This window comes from Ambystoma mexicanum, chromosome 2p (assembly GCF_040938575.1).
Source record: "Ambystoma mexicanum isolate Mex_15411 chromosome 2p, UKY_AmexF1_1, whole genome shotgun sequence".
Lineage (NCBI taxonomy): Eukaryota > Metazoa > Chordata > Amphibia > Caudata > Ambystomatidae > Ambystoma > Ambystoma mexicanum.
In genome coordinates this window covers 1,252,911,431-1,252,930,496 of record NC_090923.1, presented here as the reverse complement: position 1 = coordinate 1,252,930,496, position 19,066 = coordinate 1,252,911,431, and the positions used below count along the sequence as shown (strand labels likewise).

General features: G+C 45.2%; 1 protein-coding gene across 1 annotated transcript in view; it reads left to right on the top strand.

Annotated features, from left to right (window-relative positions):
* Positions 1-19,066, top strand: part of SMURF1 (SMAD specific E3 ubiquitin protein ligase 1) — a 1,020,511-nt gene that overhangs the window by 830,056 nt on the left and 171,389 nt on the right. The window contains exon 13 of the mRNA XM_069645560.1: positions 8,795-8,973. Coding sequence (XP_069501661.1) covers positions 8,795-8,973 — 179 coding nt within the window. The remainder of the gene's footprint in view (positions 1-8,794; positions 8,974-19,066) is intronic.

Genomic DNA, 19,066 nt, shown 5'->3' with positions numbered 1-19,066 from the left:
AAGACCTTCCAGACAGGTTGTGTGGGTCTTCTTCAGGATATGTGAACATTTATGAATTCTAAAAACAAACAAATAACATATTAAAATACAAGCTCATGTCTCTTCTCACCAAGTTTTTCAAACAAATGAACAATTTTAATCAAATGAGGGGAGCTACCTGCACTGTCTAGCTCTTACCCTATTGTTCAATAGTCTGTAAGGACCACCTTTGCATTCGGTCATATGCTACAAAGTACAACTATTTACAGTAGCTAAACTATTACAGTAGTTAACTATTGTTAACCTGGAAGCCCTTTATTATTAGAAGATCTATGAGCTGTGGCACCTATAGTCGATAATGTTTTTTTGAGTGAACAACTGTCAAAGATACAATCCAAGATATTTGGAAAATGTCCAAGTTCTTAAAATTATGAATTGTTTTAGGATCGAACGGTACGAATGAATGTATGACTCTCTAATGTTTTTTTTATTGAACTAATAATTAAAAAATGTATATCTCTAATTTTTATATCTAAATCAGAATGAAATAAAAAACGATTTAATACTTATAGCTCAAGTCTCGACCTCCCCAGTTTTTCTTTGTATTCCTCCTGGCACCATCACTGTTCTATAGCAAAAGAAACAAAACCTATACCTAGATTACTCCGCTTCAGAAGTGGTACTATAATCTCATGCACTTGCTAGGCTCCGATCTTGTGTATAACTTACTGAAGGTACACTTGGCAGCGCTCATAGCATACACCACATTGCAACCGAAACCATCATGGTGGACAGGGCCAGTAGTTAAAGCCTTTATGGAAGGTGTTAAATACATACTCGCCAGTGGCACACCTCCCTCAGGGATGGAATTTCAACACAGTACTCACTCTGCTCATGGGACAACCCTTTGAACCCATGCACTAGGCCTCATTTAAAGACCTCACATACAAGGTGGCGTTCCTCATTGCTAGAACATCTATTTGAAGGATAATTGAGCTACATGTACTATCTGTTTCTGAACCGTTGATTGCCATACGTAATAAGGTGAAAAATAGGTAGGACACTGTGGACATTGATCGCTGGTACATTTAGAGCAATACAGAGTTTGGTGTAAAAGATAGAAGAGAGGAATAAAACAAAGGTTAACAAATAATTCACAAACTGGTAAGCACTTTTAAAAACCTTCCAATGTCAAATAAGTTTAACCCTTTCCTGAGGAAAAGATAAAGCACAGAGTCAAAGGGAAGAAGAGTCTCTCAGCAAGCCAGGACAGCCAATGTTAATTGCACAATGTCTAGGGGAGCTGAAGATCTTCTTTGCTGGTAGGTAAAACGTCTTGCACAATGTTTTTAGAAATGTTTGTAGAAAAGAGAACACTTGAAGGGCCACAAGCTGGGAGGCTTGTGAGGGGCAAAGCTATAGCAACTCTGCAAGGTAACCAAGCCAGGTCTCAACTGAGAGTAAGCAAGGCTACACAGCAAGAGGTAAGTTCTTAAACTTACAGTACCTTTGGTTAGAAGAAATGGTTCCAGCTGTCTCTCTACAGCTCTGCAGACCCTGTTGTTCCTGAGCCTCAGTCGTGGGGACAAGAGAGAGGACCTTCTGGGGACTCCTGCTCTGCAATGGGAAGGTCAGCGGCAGCAATGGGTGGACTTCAATTCAGATGTCCTTCAGTGTTTCAGCTCCTCGCGTCTGACGGCAAATAGAAACACTGCGGTTCTCGGATACCACTCTGGACTTCCCTCGCATCAGTTCCGAGAGGATGTCCAGACGGGCTTACTTTGGAGTTGATTGGTCCCACCAACTCAAAGGGAGAAGTCGTCTTTGCAGGTGCTTCTCTAGTCGTCGCGAATTCAGAGCTTCAGCAAAGCAGCAGGGCTTCACCGGGCAAACCAATGGTCCAGGAGTTGCAGCAGGCATCTCTTCCAAGTACTTCTTTGGATTCCTTTGTCCAATGGTTGACTCTGCCTTTCAAGCCAAAAAGTCTTGCCTTTTATGCAGGTTTCTCCCATTCATTTCAGCCTAGCTGTCAATCACACAGCAGGGTGGCTGTCCTTGCCGGACAGCCAGCTGGCCAATCACCATTGGGTGCATTCTTGTAACCAAGGGGATTAAGCACAGGGAGGTTCAGGCACCTCCCTCACTTCCTGCCCCTGCCAGACATACTGCAGCCAGCGGCGGGCTTCACTTGTGAATCCCGCCAAAGACAAAATGAACAAAGGGACCAAACCTGGTTTGGCACGCTGAGTAAATCCCAAGAAGCATCTTTCCAGCAAGAAATAGTAAAAAAAAAGACCAGGGCCATTTTGACAAAATGGGCACCCGTGGATGCCTTACTGTGGCTGCGAACGCAGTCCTCTGTAAAAACACACAATGGCAGTAAAAAGTAAACCACTGCCACCAGCCATTAATTGTAGAAAAGGTAACATAAAAAATGTTACCCGAGAAACTAGACAAATGGGATACTAAGTAACCCCACCAGCACCCTATGCTAAGATAGTGTGTGCTGGGTCTAGAAAATGACTAAATGTAAGTAAAGTCAATTTCACTTCACTGCTCTTGGAAACGGTAGTTTCACCAAGAGAAGGTATTTAAACCTTTGGGAAATCTAAGAGACTTCCCTGTGCCACTGCACTGAAGGTGCTGTGTCACAATGTAAAGATGATTCCTATGGAGTTTCAGACTGCAAAGTCAAAAGCAACACGGGCCCAAATCACAATAAAAATACATGTGAGAAAGGGCTCACTCTCTCCAGGTCAGAAATTAAAAGTTCTGAAGTCCACCAAAAGATCCGGGGGTCTCAAAGGTAGAAGGGAATTAGCACATTTTTGAGAATTCGCCCTAACACCCTTCATATAGGCTATGAAAATCATTAAGCCAAGCCTCTGCAGTAATACTGCACTGAAGGTTCTGAACCCTATTGACATTGCCGCGCGAGTCTAGTCGCCAAAAGATGCGGCTATCTCCACTGTTGTGTGCATTCGCAAGACTGGTCCATTTACAGCCAATATGATATATACACACACCAGCTGTTTCTGGCTTAATTCTTTTTTTAATGGTGGTTGAGGGGTTGCTGCCAAACCCCGTCCAACCCATTTCCTACCCCAAACACACAAAATATCTATTTAAAGAAAATCACCCAAAATCCCCCCGTGTAATCATTGCAGTTAAAATAGCCACAATGAAAACACAGTAACTGTTATTTCTGATGCTTGTGGATCTGCTTAGAATCACATGCTGTGCATATAGTCCAACATCTAGTGGAAATCGCAGAGTATTGCATCTTTTTTTCGAAGATCGAAAGGGGACCTCAACATCGGCGTGACTGTTACACTATCCCTAACGTGACATGTGGTGTACCCAAAAACATAAAAACCTTCACGCGTCGAGGTCCCTCACATTGTTTTTTTGTACCAACGTGTGCTCAAGCACACAACCCCTAAGCCCTCTTAGACAGTCATTGAAGAAGCACACAATAGCCACAGGACCGCCGAACATTTCAATGGCAACTTCTGAACCTCGCAGTTTGACGCCCTTCATTCAACCACATTTGCGGCATGTGACTGGGCATCCTTCTGAACGTGCGTTCCCCCTTAAAAACACAAGGTTGCCGACACGCCATCCAAGGACGAAGTGCATAAGTACCCGGTGGAGTCACTGACCACGACTGCGCCTTCAGGCGCATTGAAACCCTCAATAGCCCCGGAGTAAAAGATCACCCCCCCCCTCGACGAGAGGACTATTCTGAGGCCTGTAGCCTCTCTCTCTCTCTCTCTCTCTCTCTAAGGCCTTATTGGGAAAATCTCCCCATTCTGAGCAGTCCTTCCCTCCGCCAGACCATTCAGCTTCCTCTCTATGGACTAGGGAAATGTTTGAGAAATAAATGGACAAAATGGCCCAGTTCATTGACTTTTCGGACCAGTATATTATACACAAGAGACCTAGGAAAAGACGCCTCCTGCCCCATCCCCTCCAAATTGCAGAAACTCCCCACCTCTGCACAGGAAGACATCTTGATTGTCCCAGATGACCCAACCCAGGATGATTCTTATGAAGAGCTTAACCCCTTTGAACAAGACACAGCTGATCAGGAACCAGACTGGTATTAGGCGGCAGATCAGGGCCGTTGGCTTACACCAACGCATACAGCTGACCCTGACGTCCTCTGTCTAGACCCCCCTTCAGTAGAAAAGTACTAAAGATCGTTGCCCACGGGTATTGTATTGAGTTTCTCCGACCACCTCACTACCACCCACCGGAAAGCAGACGCGTGTCGACAGAACACCTGCACATCCTGCTGGAAGAAGTTCAGGTCCTGCTGAAAGGGGTGATCAGTTATGCCCTTTTCAGGATCTTGTCTTCTTTGGAACACTACCGTTCAGGGGGTGTTCCCTATGCCCGAGAGGCTGATGTACCTCTGCAAGGCGGTGGGTCACTTTCTGGCCAGCTCAACCACCTCGGCATGGCAGGGCCTCAGCGGTGCGTTCCCACACGCTATACTAATAAAATTTGAAGGGGAATTTTTCGCTGCTACTGGTTCCGGTACCGTCCCCATGTTGGGGTGTTGGGGAGATTTATCATTTGTATGCCTCATCCCCCCCTCCTAGTGAGGCCCCCAGCTTTTTTTGCTGCACTTTTGGACATTTTTCTTTAAATCCTGAATGAGTGGAGCCTTTTTCCACTCATTCAGTCTTATGGCATCTGTCTTTTGGAACACTATCCTATGTGTTCTGCCTCTATTATGGAGTCTGCCTACTCCATAACTCTTAAAGGCATCTGTATGTTTACAATTGCAGCAAACTGCTCCTTATGGGTAGTGTTGCTGGGGACCCTTCGGGTCCTCCTTTAAGATTCTTTCTCTATACTCAAGTAACTACTGTTCTTAAGGAAGGAGAGAGATACTTAGTGTCTCTTCCAAAATGTTAGTCTGAGAGATTGGCACACCCCACCTTATGTGGAGTGCGAAAGGGATACCTTGTATCCCCCTTCTCCCTCCTCCTGTGAGTTTTTAGTCACAAAGACAATCTTCTAGTTATGACTGGTGGCAGTGTAACTTTTATACCGCAGGCCTTGTCCATAGCATTAGTAGTGCACAATAGTGGCACCAAAGTTCAACTTGGGGGCCCCTGTTCTTTTATCGCCATTACTAGCGTGGTTTTTCTTTGTCAGCCCTTCTTCTACCATTCTGGGAGGGGGAGGCCTGTGCGTGTTTTTTGCCTTTGGCTGGAATTCTTGGGTGTCCCCACCTAGGCTCCAGAATGTCTGGGCAGGCAGGAAGTGGGGAAGGAGTTTTCCATCCCCTTGCCCTTTGTCTGCCAAAGTGCCTGAACAGGACCGGCTCCCACATGGGGTCTGTCCTGATTGGACAGTCCAACGTTCCTTTCTGTAAAATTCTGAGATTGCAGAGGAGTGTGCTAGAACTGTATAAATGGGGAGACTTTTGGAGTGAAAAGCAATTCAACCACTGGAAGCTGAAGTAACCGAAGAAGACGATGAGCAGAGACTCCTACATACCCTTTGCCACACCGTGAAGTGGCCGCTGCTGTCCTGAACCCATTTTCTGTGTGACCGATGAGCTCCGAAGAGGACAACTCCTTCCCTTTGGCTGGTGGGAACAACCAGTCCCAAGATGAACTTTGAATTTGAATTGCCCCATCTCCCGAGGTACTAGGAGTTTCCAGAGCTGCTGAACCCCAATACCAGGAGACCTGCTGCCAATTTAGAGTGCATCATTATGGAAAGGCTGAATCCGTCCAAATCTTAGCTGAGGACACGCCAGCGATCCGATCCAACTCACCCAGAGCCCCTTATCGGAGTACGGGGCTACAGGAAGCAAAGACTATTGATCGGTGCGATCCGTGTCCTTTGTTGGTGCTGCATAGAAGGTGCCAAAAACCGCAACAAGAAGTCGAAAGTCGTGCCCAGGTCCTCCCTCTAGACTGCTGCTGAGATCCCATCCAGTGTCCTGCATTCTGTCATCAGTCCAAGGAATCCGGAGGTCGGGTCCAGAGCTACAGCATCGCGGAACATCCAGCGCAAACATTTTCTTCTAACCTATTGGACTGCGGGGGGAAAAAGGTATTTCTTACCTGATTCCAGAAAGTAGCTCCAGAGCTATGGAGTGCATATAGAGGTGCCCAGGGCACCCCCTCTTAGCTCTGTCTCAAGCAGCTGCTTGTGTCCCTTTAGAGAGTCCTTTCTCAAGATCTCCAACATTGGTTAAGCTTTCTTGTATCTTCTTCCCAGGAGACTTCTGCTTTGAAAGACTTTAAAGCGATCCAAACTACTTTTTAGTTAGGGTTGTGCTTTGGACTTTAAAGGACTTACTGTGCTGCGAAACCACCTCTAGAACCTGAAGCTCTACAAAGATAACAATAACCAACTCTTTTCCTCTCCAAAAATCACTATCTAGTATGTGTGCAGACTAAATATATTTACTGTATTATGTTGTGGGTGCACGGTATTGCCTATCTACCTGTCAAACTCCCGTGACAATTGTATGCGTTCAGCAACTACGAACTAAGAAGTATTGAAATGTTTACCTATGTGTGATGGTTTAATGTGCCAAGTATTTTATTGTGACTCTTGTGTAAATAAATATTTTAATATACATTTAAGCGCAAGTGTTTCTTTGTACTTTATCTACTGGGTTCATTGTACTTACCTGCAGCTCACATCTTCCTCTTAAAATGAGCCTGACTGCTCTGACACTTCACCAACGTCTTGAGGTAGTGCAGACTGATACTGTTGTGCAGGGCCCTTCTGTATACTCGGGACCCTGAACCGCCCACATCTCTCTTCCCGGCCGCTGTTTATTTACTGCATTTACTTGGATCACCCTCCCCACAGGAGGTTGGACTTATGTTCTTCTCCTCTTAGCGCTTCACCCAAGCACTTCTCCTTTAGCACCGCAGCACCTATCCCTCACCCCCCCCCACCGCCTGCACCTGCATGTTCTGAACACTCACAAGGCATAGTAGGTTTGTCTCCCCTCCCTGTTGTTCTCGCTATTTGTTGTACTGTTAACTCAATTATTTATCTTGAGGTAATTCATTGTTTACCTTCCTTGTCCCCACCCTGTTGCCCTGTGGACGCTTTTAAACAGTTTTGCTAATTGTATAAGCACCTAACAAATGACCAATAAATACAAATAAATAAAAATAAGAGTTGGGCTTCTACAAACCACTGGGATAGCTTACTAAAGTCTTACCGGGAAACTCCACTAACATGGGGGGTGCCCCACAAGGATGGAGGGAAGGGGACTAAGGGCCATGAGAACTCTAATCACTACGGTGAGTAACTTTAATTGTCTGACCCCTCACACTGGATACTCTGTGGTAAACTATTGGCTCCAAAGCTATTTCTACACTCAAGATGTTGGTGCTTTCCTGTAACTATTTGCGTTTGCTTTCACATTGCTGCGTTTAGAATTAACTCTGGGAACAACCTAATCCTAAATTGTGCAGTCTAGAAGCTTCGATGAGTCTGCGCTCTCCCAGGAAGTTGAGCCTTGGCAAGTCCACCCTCTCAAGACTTCACTATCCCTTTTAAGTTTACTCCCCTGCAATTCTTAATTTCTTTTTTCCTATGCAGCAATAATATTTATTTTGAATCATCTGTTTTGTCGACATTCTTGCAAGTATATTTTGTACTTTTTCTCCTCAATCGCCTCCTCCTAGCCCCCTCCAATCCCCTCTTTTCTTCCTGATAGTCTGGTGTGGCTGCTTCACCTTGTGCACCACTAGGAGAGTCTGGTAAACTTGAGGGTAACCCTGTAGATTCCTTCAGGTAACCCTAAACACAGAGAATCCTCCTATCTGTCACCTACCATGCGGCAGGTATTAAATACCCGGGGGGTGATGGAAGCGCCAGGGACCTGCCAAGACAGGGCAGCATCTAAACATCTTTGTTAACTTTGATTTCTGTACATGAATGATGGAACTTCTGACTTCTATCCACAAAAAGTCAGCAGATAATTTTCCTGAGTCCTAGGTGTAGCAGATCTACCATTGAAAATGATTGATGTCTACCCATTTACCATTAAGAATCGCATGCTTAAAGAAAATGCTATTTTCGAAATGGGACTACTCTTAGTGGTTGATTAGTCAACATCCTAATCTCATAACATGTAAGGTTGATGCTTATTTAAATTTAATCTGAAAAGCATGACCATTGCAGACCCAACCTCTAGACACATGCAAGCTATGCATTTAGAACCTATTGCCAATATTTAGGCAAATCTAGGAGTAGAAGTGTGAGACGGCTGGGCACATGGGTACAGGTATGTTATGGGGAATGTAGGGTTAAAAAGGAAGGATAAAGGGAGATGCTGTCAGAAAAGTACAGTTGGGGGCGTTTGAGACAAGGAATAGATTTAAAGACTGAGTAGAAACTCTGAGGTAGTCTATTTGCATAAGAGCCTCCCAGAGTGAAGTTGGCAGCACATCTCCCTTGTACTGAAGAGGTTAAATATGGTTCCGGTTGTGATTGAAAGATGAAGTCTATCACCATAGAGAACCTCAGTGTTGTGAGTTATGGCTGATAGTTAGGGGTGAAAGTGGTGGGAAGTGGGGGTTGAGAGAGGACCGCAGTCTTGGAGGAGTTTAACATCATTCACTATAGATGTTAAACCATGAAATGCAGATGTTTGTGCATGTTCTAGATTTGGAAACTAAATGATTGTTCAGTACTTGTAAATTACTACTGGATTGCTTTGGCCCAGCCTTATTACGGTAGAACATACTTCTATGCTAATCCTTATAAATATTTTTAAGCCTGGATTGCTTGTTCTTAAAACTTCTCCTTTCATTTACAGGATCACTTGTCTTATTTCCATTTTGTTGGTCGCATAATGGGTTTAGCTGTTTTCCATGGGCACTACATCAATGGCGGTTTCACAGTTCCTTTCTACAAACAGCTTTTAGGGAAACCCATTCAGCTGTCTGATCTAGAGTCTGTTGACCCAGAGCTGCACAAAAGCTTAGTATGGATTTTGTAAGTATTTTTATTGCAGAATTTTACTAAAGCTATGTTGATAAATATGCCTTTCCTATGCTTTGAATACATTGGAATGCTTTGTTTATAGTGCACTCTTTATTTGTGTTGAAGTTCATTTTTCTGTTATTACATTGGATACATTTAGATTGAATTTATATTTTGGACTTTTATAATGTTCAGTGCTCTCTGACAGCATCCATCCTATTTAGGGACAGTGTATTCAGTACAATTTTGCATGTGCGCCTCTGGTTTTGTAGCAGATACTTGAAAATCTTATTCTGTCATGGGCAATAATCCCAATTTAGTCATAAATGGTTGCTTTTATCACATGCTCTTTCAATAATTTCAATAAAAGTGCGATACTACAAATGGGTTTCCTTGATTTTTAAACTCTGAAGAATAACAATGACTTTGAGGAAATACAATGAGCTTATCACCGTCGTAATTTTCAGAAGAATTTTAAGTTTTCACTTCTTGACGACCGCATTACAGTGAGATACTCAACCCAAGACAAACAACTTGAATGCTCTTCTGCTTCTATATGGCACATAAAGCAGTGTATGCCAAATTATCTGATCGCATCCTTGGCTTCAGCCTTCATCGTTATGAACTTTCTACTGTTCAGGAATTACTATTGGTATAATTTGAGTTATGGTAGGCTGTGGCTGGTATTTCTGATGTAAGAACTCCAACAAGTTTCAGATTCATCAATGGTTCTGTAACTTCCTTAGGAGGCCACACACTTCCACAGATGACTTTTCCCTTCTGAACTCGGACAACGGACATATTTTTTCACACTCTTCCTCTGTTGACTCTGAAAAGGTATCTGAGGAACCTCTAGTCTTTCCAAATATCCTTCAAAATCAAACCGAGACCATTGGCTATATTCATAGTCATCCTCTTGTACTGTAGAGCATTTCTTCCATCTTTTTTCAATTACTTTACAGCTAAGATCTATTTGGCCGAACTGCTCTTAATGCTCTGTCCCAAATCTCGTAAAGATCTGATCATGTCTTCACATGTTTGTCTTATGCTTTCTTTGTGCTTTATTGTTCAGATGCCCTGGAAAAACAGCTGGTACTGCCCTAGAAAAAACCTGGGACAGTTTGTATTTCAGACACTCCCTGAACTTACACTAATCTGTATTTTATGTGGAGATTTTGGAGTGTAGTCATTTTCCAGTTGATGTCTTGACTCAATGTTTTTTTTCATATTCTGGCTGTCTGTGGCTCTAGACTGCAAACATGTACATGGCAGAGGAGCTTTTGATATCCATGCCTTTCCATGAAATGCGCTATGGGATACTGCTCTGATGCTTGCTGCTTGTAGCGGCAGTTGGGGTGTGTGGGTGCCTTTATGTAGATAATAGTTATAGCATGAAAAAACAAAGTTATGCGGTAGTGGGGATTTACTGGTGCATAATGTAGCACTTTAGTTAGCCTGGTTTCTCCCCAATATTTATTGGGGACCTCTGAATCATACTGGCCATACACACAGGGTATTTCCTGAACTTCTTGCAAGAAGCCTGTGTGAATTCTTGACCATATGTCCATTTCTGACCCTGGCCAGAAAGAAGGCCAAAGTAACAAAGAAAGGGTTTTCCATTTTGGACCACCATTGTGATGAAAATGCTAGTTTGAGGTGTATAAATACCATGTCCCCAAAATAGTTGCGATTCACTTATATCAGCCCACTAGTGTTACACTGCAAAGTGGAACAAATACTCAAAAGGCGTAAACAATGTTTCCCTGCAGTACTCTTCATATGGAAGGTAGTGATATTATGCAGGAAAGGATTGAAATTGGGTCCAAAAGTCCTTCTGCACTGTAGCCATAGGGTTTGACTTGCATCTATCGGTACCAGCCGCCCAAAACGAGTGACTGAAAAAGACCACCTCCATTAATCAGTACAAGATCACATTTTCACAAATTCTCCTATTAAAGCATGCTGTCTCCATTGCAAATTCCAAATGTAAGTGCAACGTAGGTCTCCCTCTGTTGTAACAGTGGAGTACCACTATATTTGGTTTTGTGCATCTTATTTTGCTTTTAGGATGTAATTCATAGCCCCCTTTTAATGAAAGTTCTATTTTAGTAGAAGTCTAACATTTTGTTCAATCCTAATGTATTGGTGAATCCTACTATTTGAACATAAAATACATTGGATCACTTGATTTTTGACAAATACTAGCTATTTTTTGTTTGTGCTTCTAAAGGTGATTATTGATAACTGTAGATCTGTTTGTGGTGAAAATTGGGATTTTTCTTAAACATGTTTTCTGACTTGCATTCTTTTTGTTCTATACAGGATCTTTAGCCCATACACATGTCATACAACAGGAGTCGGAGCATTTTACAGACTACCAATAGACAAAAATCACAAGCATTAAGAGTGTTTGCTAAACGAAGAACTGCCAGTAAATGTTTTAATTTCCTTCCTACAAAGCATTAAACTATGGTTCCTGAAGCTACTTGTAAGGAATTGCCAACGTTAAGCTTATTGGTGGCATCCAAAGATTGACTATTGGTAATAGGCCAAACATTACATTTCTAAGGGTTCTCCAAGAGCAATGTTAAGGTTCCCCTGCCATTTTAGATGTTCCCTACTTTTCAGTTACATAGACACTGCATTCCTTTGTACAATGTCAATTTCAGTTGTTTACCAGCCTTCCGTAGGTTATTAATGCCTATTACCATCCATGCCATCATTTCAAGCTCCAGTGAATTTGGCAGGTAGTAGTTGGTGAGAACCACACAACTTCTTGCTGCTTATGGATAAACTAAAGCAGTTAAAAGTAACTCCTTGCTGGCTTTCTAAAGTCAAGTTCCCCTGAATGAGGGCTGCCATAGCTTCACTTTGGACAGTGTCTTTTTCAGTAAACTATCAAGTGCATATCCACTGCCACTTTTTGAGTAAAATGCAGTTAACACTTTTCTGCGCTTAAAGCAGAAGTCCTGAACTGTGGCTCTGATATAGACCACTGATCTTTTTGCCTCTCCTGATAAATTCACACACGTTTGTCATTAGGAAGGTCTGTGATGAGGACTCTAAGGCTGCTAATCTAAAATGTTCCCCCGTGAGAGCCCTTAAGTCTCAGTTTGCAGTGTCTAAATGGCACATGGTTTCCTAGGACCGTAAACTGTCCTAGTTGGCTGTGCACATGGGGCGTTGGTGGAAAGAGAAACCTTGGTAAGTTCAAAGAACTTGACTGTCCTCTTTAAGACCTCTACAGTCTCGTGGCATAAGGCTCCTTGGAGGGGCTCTTCTTGCTTTTCTATTTCTGAGGGAGTTGCACAGCTAAACCGGTTTCCTTCTGTGAACGAAACTGGTGCTCCCAAAAATGATATTGGCTACTTCTCCAGCATTGGATCTTTCATAGATTCAGATGCTTGAATATTCCCCGTCGTCAGACTGGGAATCCTCGGTGATAAATTTAATAATACATTTTTTTTTTTTATTTTATTTTAAATATACACACATTGCTACCTAGCAGTGCATGTACATAGCCCATTATGGCCTATGAGCCATTTCATTGTGTAGTCCCTCCACCTCACTTTGGTCCCTTATGGCCCCAGCCAATGAGGTGGCAGGGCTTAAGCTCCGCCCCCGGCAGCCATCTTTAGATTTTTCACTGCAGTCTAACGGACACAGGGAATCCTCAAGCTCTCTGAGCTTTTTCAAATTCTTTCTACTTTTGTGTGGAATATATTTGGTAAATATATTCCATTTTGTTCCCCTTCAGGGGCTTTGTTTCCAATTAACCTGGGAGACAAAACTTGTTGTTTTCCTCTCAAAATCGTCGACTGAACTTCTCTTCAGAAATGGAGGCACCTCAGGCTGTCAGGAAGCCTTCCCTGTTTAGGGACTGCACGAGGTGCAAAAAGAAATTGTTTTACAACAAAGACCCCCACGAGCATTGCATTTATTGTCTGTACCCACATGACATTAAAAAATGCGAGATTTGTAGAACCTTTTCCACCAAGACCCTTCATGACAGGCATAGAAGACTCCTTTCTTACCTGCAATCCAGGGATCAATCTTCGGACGAAGAGTCTGTCAGAACAGCTCCTGTCCAATCCAGCACTCCATCTGAGAGACAAACTTCAAAGAGAAGGGCCTCTTCAGTGGAAAGGAGTTACTCTCCCAAGTCCAAAAAGAGGAAGCTGGAATTGATACCCTTTCTGCCTCCAGTTGACTTACCAAGCCAGAAAAAGTCAGCAAAATCTGCCTCCAGAGGTAAGGAGGAGTTTCCAAAAAACGGGGGGGGGGCAGTCGTCGGCGGGGAAACCGCCCACGAATGAAGGGAAAGGTAAAGGCCCGTCATCGGCCATACCGTCGACGAAACCAGCAACGACGACGACCACGCTTAAGACATCGTCGACAATAAGATCATCGGACACGTCGACCGCGAAGCAATAGTCGACGAGCAAGAAACACCACTCGTCCACGAAGCATTCATCCATGACGCAGTCGTCCACGGAACGCATTCCACATTCGTCAACGAAGCTCTCGTCGACGGCGAAGCCCTCGTCGACTGGAAAACCTCAGTCGTCGACGGCGAAGCCCTCGTCGACGGGAAAACCTCAGTCGTCGACGGTGAAGCCCTCGTCGACGGGAAAATCTCAGTCGTTGACGAAATCTCATACGGGATGCTTGTCGACAAAGATAGCATCGTCCATAACACCTTCAGCGGCACCACAAATTTCGGCAGTTAGGGAGGAATTGCTGCCCTCCACATTTGAAACTCCTGTCATTGAAAGCAATGTCATTGAGAAGAATACTGAGACTGAACCACTGGTACAGCAATTTTCACCTTTGGGTCACATGGCAGAACTTCCGGATGTAATTCTTCAGGAAGAATTCTCTGATGCGGAAGTGATGGAAGAGTCCACCGGTCCCTTACCGAAACAATACAGCCCTCCTTGGCAACCGTCCACGGGAGAATCCGAATACCCTCATGACCCGATACTCATGTTATCCATGCAGAGGATTGTAGAAGAATTTTACAGGCGGCAAAAGGAGAAGCAAATCCCGATTGATCCCATAGAATCAGGAATTATTCCTAGAGAGTCATCTCTGATTCCAGGCACATCTGGTTGTTCTCCTCACAGGAGTAGACCGCAAAAACGGATGAGATCACCGGAACCTGCTCGAAGACCAAGGAGCAGCACCCACAGTGCTTCACCTACAAGAGTCCCGTCGCCGCAGTCATCGCACAGACCGCGATCTCCGGATGTGGACCCTACTATGGTACCGTCCACCATCTCGGTATCAGACTGGCAGGAGGATCCTTTTAGAGAATTCTCGGAACCAGAAGAAGGAGAAATAACACAGGAGCCAGACGCATCCAGTGAGTGGGATGACTACGTAGTCGAGAAGCCCAGGAGGAGAGACTCGCCGGGCAAGGCCTCACCGCCGGATGATCTCGTCTCTTTCCACACCATTATAGGTAAAGCCGCAGAATTGTTTAAAATTCAGGTTTCTTCTGAGGAAAGGAAATCAGTGCTCTATGAGCACAGGGACAAACGAAGGAGGACAGTGACCACAATTCCTCTCCTCGATACCATCTGGGATTCTGGATCCAAGATCCTATCCACACCCTTATCGACTCCGGCGCTGGTGTCCAGGCCAGAAAAGAAATATAAAGCTCCGGATTCGGCACCTCTTTATTTGAGAGGTCATACGAAACCGGACTCGGTTATCACAGTGGCGGCCAGAAAGAAACTCGCCAACCCCTCCTCACCGTTGTCGGCACCACCGGATAAGGACGGACGTAAACTGGAAGCCATGGGCAGGAAAGTATCATCTTCTGCATCGCTTACAATCCGAGCGGGCAATGCGCTGGCCATGACCGCAAGGTTCGATCGCGAGCTTTGGCTCCGCATGTCTAAATTGGCGAAACAATTACCACCAGAGCTCCAGGAGGAGGCAAAATCGATGATCGCGGATGGTGAAGCAACATCGGATCACATGATCGACGCAACGGTTGATGTGGCCGAATCAGGCTTCAGGCAGATGGCGCACGGCACAGTGCTCAGAAGGCAGGCCTGGATGAAGGCTACTAACTTTAGACCTGAAGTCCAGGCGCAGATATTAGACATGCCGTTTGATGGACAAGATCTCTTTGGAAAGAAGATAGACGATAATTTGAAGGGAATCAAGACAGACACGGACACAGCCAGAGCCATCAGTTCTTCAAAGGACAAAAGTAAGGACCATCGGTCTTTTCGTCCCTTTAGAGGCTCATCTTCCAAGTTCAGAGGATACGGTCGTTCCTCGTATGGTCAAAAAGCATAAGGCGGCACGTACCAAGACAATAAATATCAGTCATCCAACAGATACGCCCATAGAGGCAGACGTGGCTCCGCCCAAGGGAAGTCACAAGGCAAGCAAAACTGACGACCAATTTTTTTCCCCTCTTCACCACGCCCCGGTGGGGGGGAAGGGTGAGCCAGTTATTCCAGCGCTGGCAATCAATTACATCGGACAAATGGGTGTTGCAGGTGATCCGAAAGGGTCACACCTTAGAATTTCTGGACCAACCTCCTTCCCTGCCTCCAACATCTCGCAGAGTGCATATGCTAAAACAGGTCATGTCCGAAGTGCAAAAACTGCTCCAGAAGGCAGCAGTAGAACCAGTTCCTTATTCTCAGAGGGGAAAAGGTTTCTACTCCCGATTCTTCCTCGTCAGAAAGAAAAGCGGTCAATGGAGACCCATCTTGGACCTGAGGGCACTCAACAAATTTATCAAGCGCATAACATTCAAGATGGTAGCTTTACAAGGGGTGCTACCTTGGTTAAACAAGCACGACTTCTTAGCCACTTTAGACTTGGAGGACGCATACTTCCATATACCGATCCATCCAGCGCACAGGCAGTTCCTCAGGTTCACGGTGGGAGAGCTTCACTCTCAGTTTCAAGTGCTCCCGTTCGGGCTAAAATCGGCTCCGAGAGTTTTCACAAAATGCTTGGCGCCGGTAGCGGCAAGTCTCAGGAGGGCAAGAACAGACGTTTTTCCATACCTGGACGATTGGCTGATAAAGGCAAGTTCCGCTGCAAAGGCTCGCTCGGCAGTGTTGAGGACTGTCAACCTCCTAAAAGAGTTAGGTTTCTCCATAAACCAGACAAAGTCCTGCCCCGTTCCCAGCAAGGTAGCTCTCTTCCTGGGAGCCGAACTCGATACCAGCATTCCCAGAGTGAGGCCATCCGCAGAAAGAATAGCAGCGATTCTACGCTCAACTTCGAACTTCCTACAGAAGGAGACAACATCCGTACGCTCTTACAAATCCCTATTGGGCATGATGTCATCATGCATATTCCTCATACCGAACTGCAGGCTTCGCATGAGACCTGTGCAGGAAGCTCTGGACCACCAATGGAAACAAGCTTTCGGAGGCTGGGAAGACATTGTCCAGATTCCATCGACGTTGCACAAGGCCCTTCGATGGTGGAATGTTCCGAGGAATCTTCTGCAGGGGATGCCGTTTCAAGCACCGACATCGACCCTTCTGCTGAGGACGGACGCTTCCTTATCAGGTTGGGGCGCTCATCTTGCGGACCTCCAAACCAAGGGCTCTTGGTTGACACAAGAGTCCCAGCTCCACATCAACGTGTTAGAGCTCAGGGCCGTAAGGTTGGCGCTGAAAGCCTTCCTACCGGTGATAGCTGGTCAAGTTCTTACAGTCCAGACAGACAACACGACCTCCATGCACTATACAAACAAGCAGGGAGGCACGAGGTCACAGATCCTGTCGCAAGAAGCCCAACAGCTTTGGGCATGGGCCTTGCACTACGAGGTGCAGATCAGGGCAGAGCATCTTCCAGGAGTGGACAATGTCCTAGCGGACAGGCTAAGCAGAGAATACACAGCATCCCACGAGTGGGAGCTGGACGAAAAAGAAACCCAACGGATATTTGCCTTATGGGGCCATCCGCAGATCGACCTTTTTGCCACCAGGAACAACAAAAAATGCAAGAGATTTGCTTCAAGATACCCGGACACCAATCACTGGGAGACGCGTTCTCAGTGAATTGGTCGGGGAAGTTCCTCTATGCCTTCCCACCCATTCCCCTCATGTCGAGGGTACTTCGCAGGGTAAAAGAACAGGATTGTTCTTTGATTCTAATTGCACCGGATTGGGCACGGCAAGTCTGGTACCCGACGCTGAGGCATCTATCCTGTCAACCCCCGATTCGTCTCAAGACACATCAATATCTACTGACACAACAGAACCGCAAGGTCCTCCACCACGACCCGAGGAGCCTGTCTCTCAAAGCATGGTTCCTGAGCTGCGCAAACTGATGCACCTAAAGTTACCATCAGAATGCTGGGATATCATCGGGGCCGCTAGAGCCCCGTCCACGCAAGTCACCTACACCAGGAAATGGACCAGGTTTTCCAAATGGTGCGAGACCTCTGCAATGGATCCCCTCACGGCCTCGGTTAATCAGATTCTGCCCTACTTGTTGCACCTGGCTAAATCAGGGCTCTCACTGTCCTCTATCAAGGTCCATCTGTCAGCCATAGCGGCTTACACAGTAACCGCGGAGACGCAAGCCTTACTTTCCTTACCAGCGGTTAAAATCTTCCTGAAAGGACTGATGCGTACTTATCCGCCTACACCTACACCAGTTCCGGACTGGAGCATCAACACCGTCATAACAGCCCTCATGCAACCTCCCTTCGAACCCATACACAGATGCGAAATGAAATTCTTGTCTTGGAAGACATCTTTCCTGATAGCCATCACATCAGCCAGAAGGATCAGTGAGTTACAAGCTTTGTCTTCTGAACCCCCATTTACTTTGTTCCAGAAGGACCGCGTCATCTTAAGGCCTCACCCGAAGTTCCTCCCCAAGGTACTTTCGGAGATGTCGTTCACTGAGCGCATTGTTTTACCAACCTTTTTCCAGAATCACGCTTCTGAAGCGGAAAGAACATTACATTCTCTAGACGTTGCTAGCGTGTTGAAGTTTTACTTGCAAAGAACCAAGGAGTTCCGCTCCTCAAAGAGGCTATTCATTTCTTTCTCTGGCCGTACCAAGGGTCAGCATATATCTAAACAGTCTGGCACGCTGGGTATCGTCCTGCATCACCCACTGCCATCAGTTGAAAGGCGACCCTTTAACTAGACCGCCGTCTGCGCACTCCACCAGAGGAAGGGCGGCGTCAACAGCATTCCACGCAGGCTTGGCATGAAGGACATATGCAGAGCCGCCACGTGGAGCACTCTGCATACTTTCGCCAAACACTACTGCCTGACTGAAGATACCAACAAAGAAGCTGCAGTTGGGCAGGCAGTGCTCCACCATCGGTATTCTATTCAAGCATCTGAATCTATGAAAGATCCAATGCTGGAGAAGTCTTAGTTACTTACCTGTAACTGTATTTCTCCAGCATTGGTATCTTTCATAGATTCACATGCGCCCGCCCGCCTCCCCTGAGAGGCTGCTTCTATGCTCGGCATCCATCATACTGTAATCTCTACGGTTCAAAATCTAAAGATGGCTGCCGGGGCGGAGCTTAAGCCCTGCCACCTCCTTGGCTGGGGCCATAAGGGACCAAAGTGAGGTGGAGGGACTACACAATGAAATGGCTCATAGGCCATAATGGGCTATGTACATGCACTGCTAGGTAGCAATGTGTGTATATTTAAAAAAAAAAATTAAAAAAAATATATATATTATTAAATTTATCACCGAGGATTCCCAGTCTGACGACGGGGAATATTCAAGCATGTGAATCTATGAAAGATACCAATGCTGGAGAAATACAGTTACAGGTAAGTATCTAAGACTTCCATGGTGCAGTTGGACAACAGGAGCTCAATTCAGACTTAAGGCAACAAAAGCAATTTTGTATCCATCTGTACATGCCAAGGTACAATAAACGTCTGTAAACTGAGTGAGTTCAGTAGAAGTGATGAGTGCAGCTAATGTTAACAAGTCTGTAGGCCAACCCATTATTCATCACCCTGGGTTATAGTTCAAAAAATGGTTATAGGTAAGGTGTCCATAAGTAATTCACAGTTACTTTGGTAGATCTGTAAATCTGAGAACTTCCTCTTCACTGAGTAAACCTACTTATCAG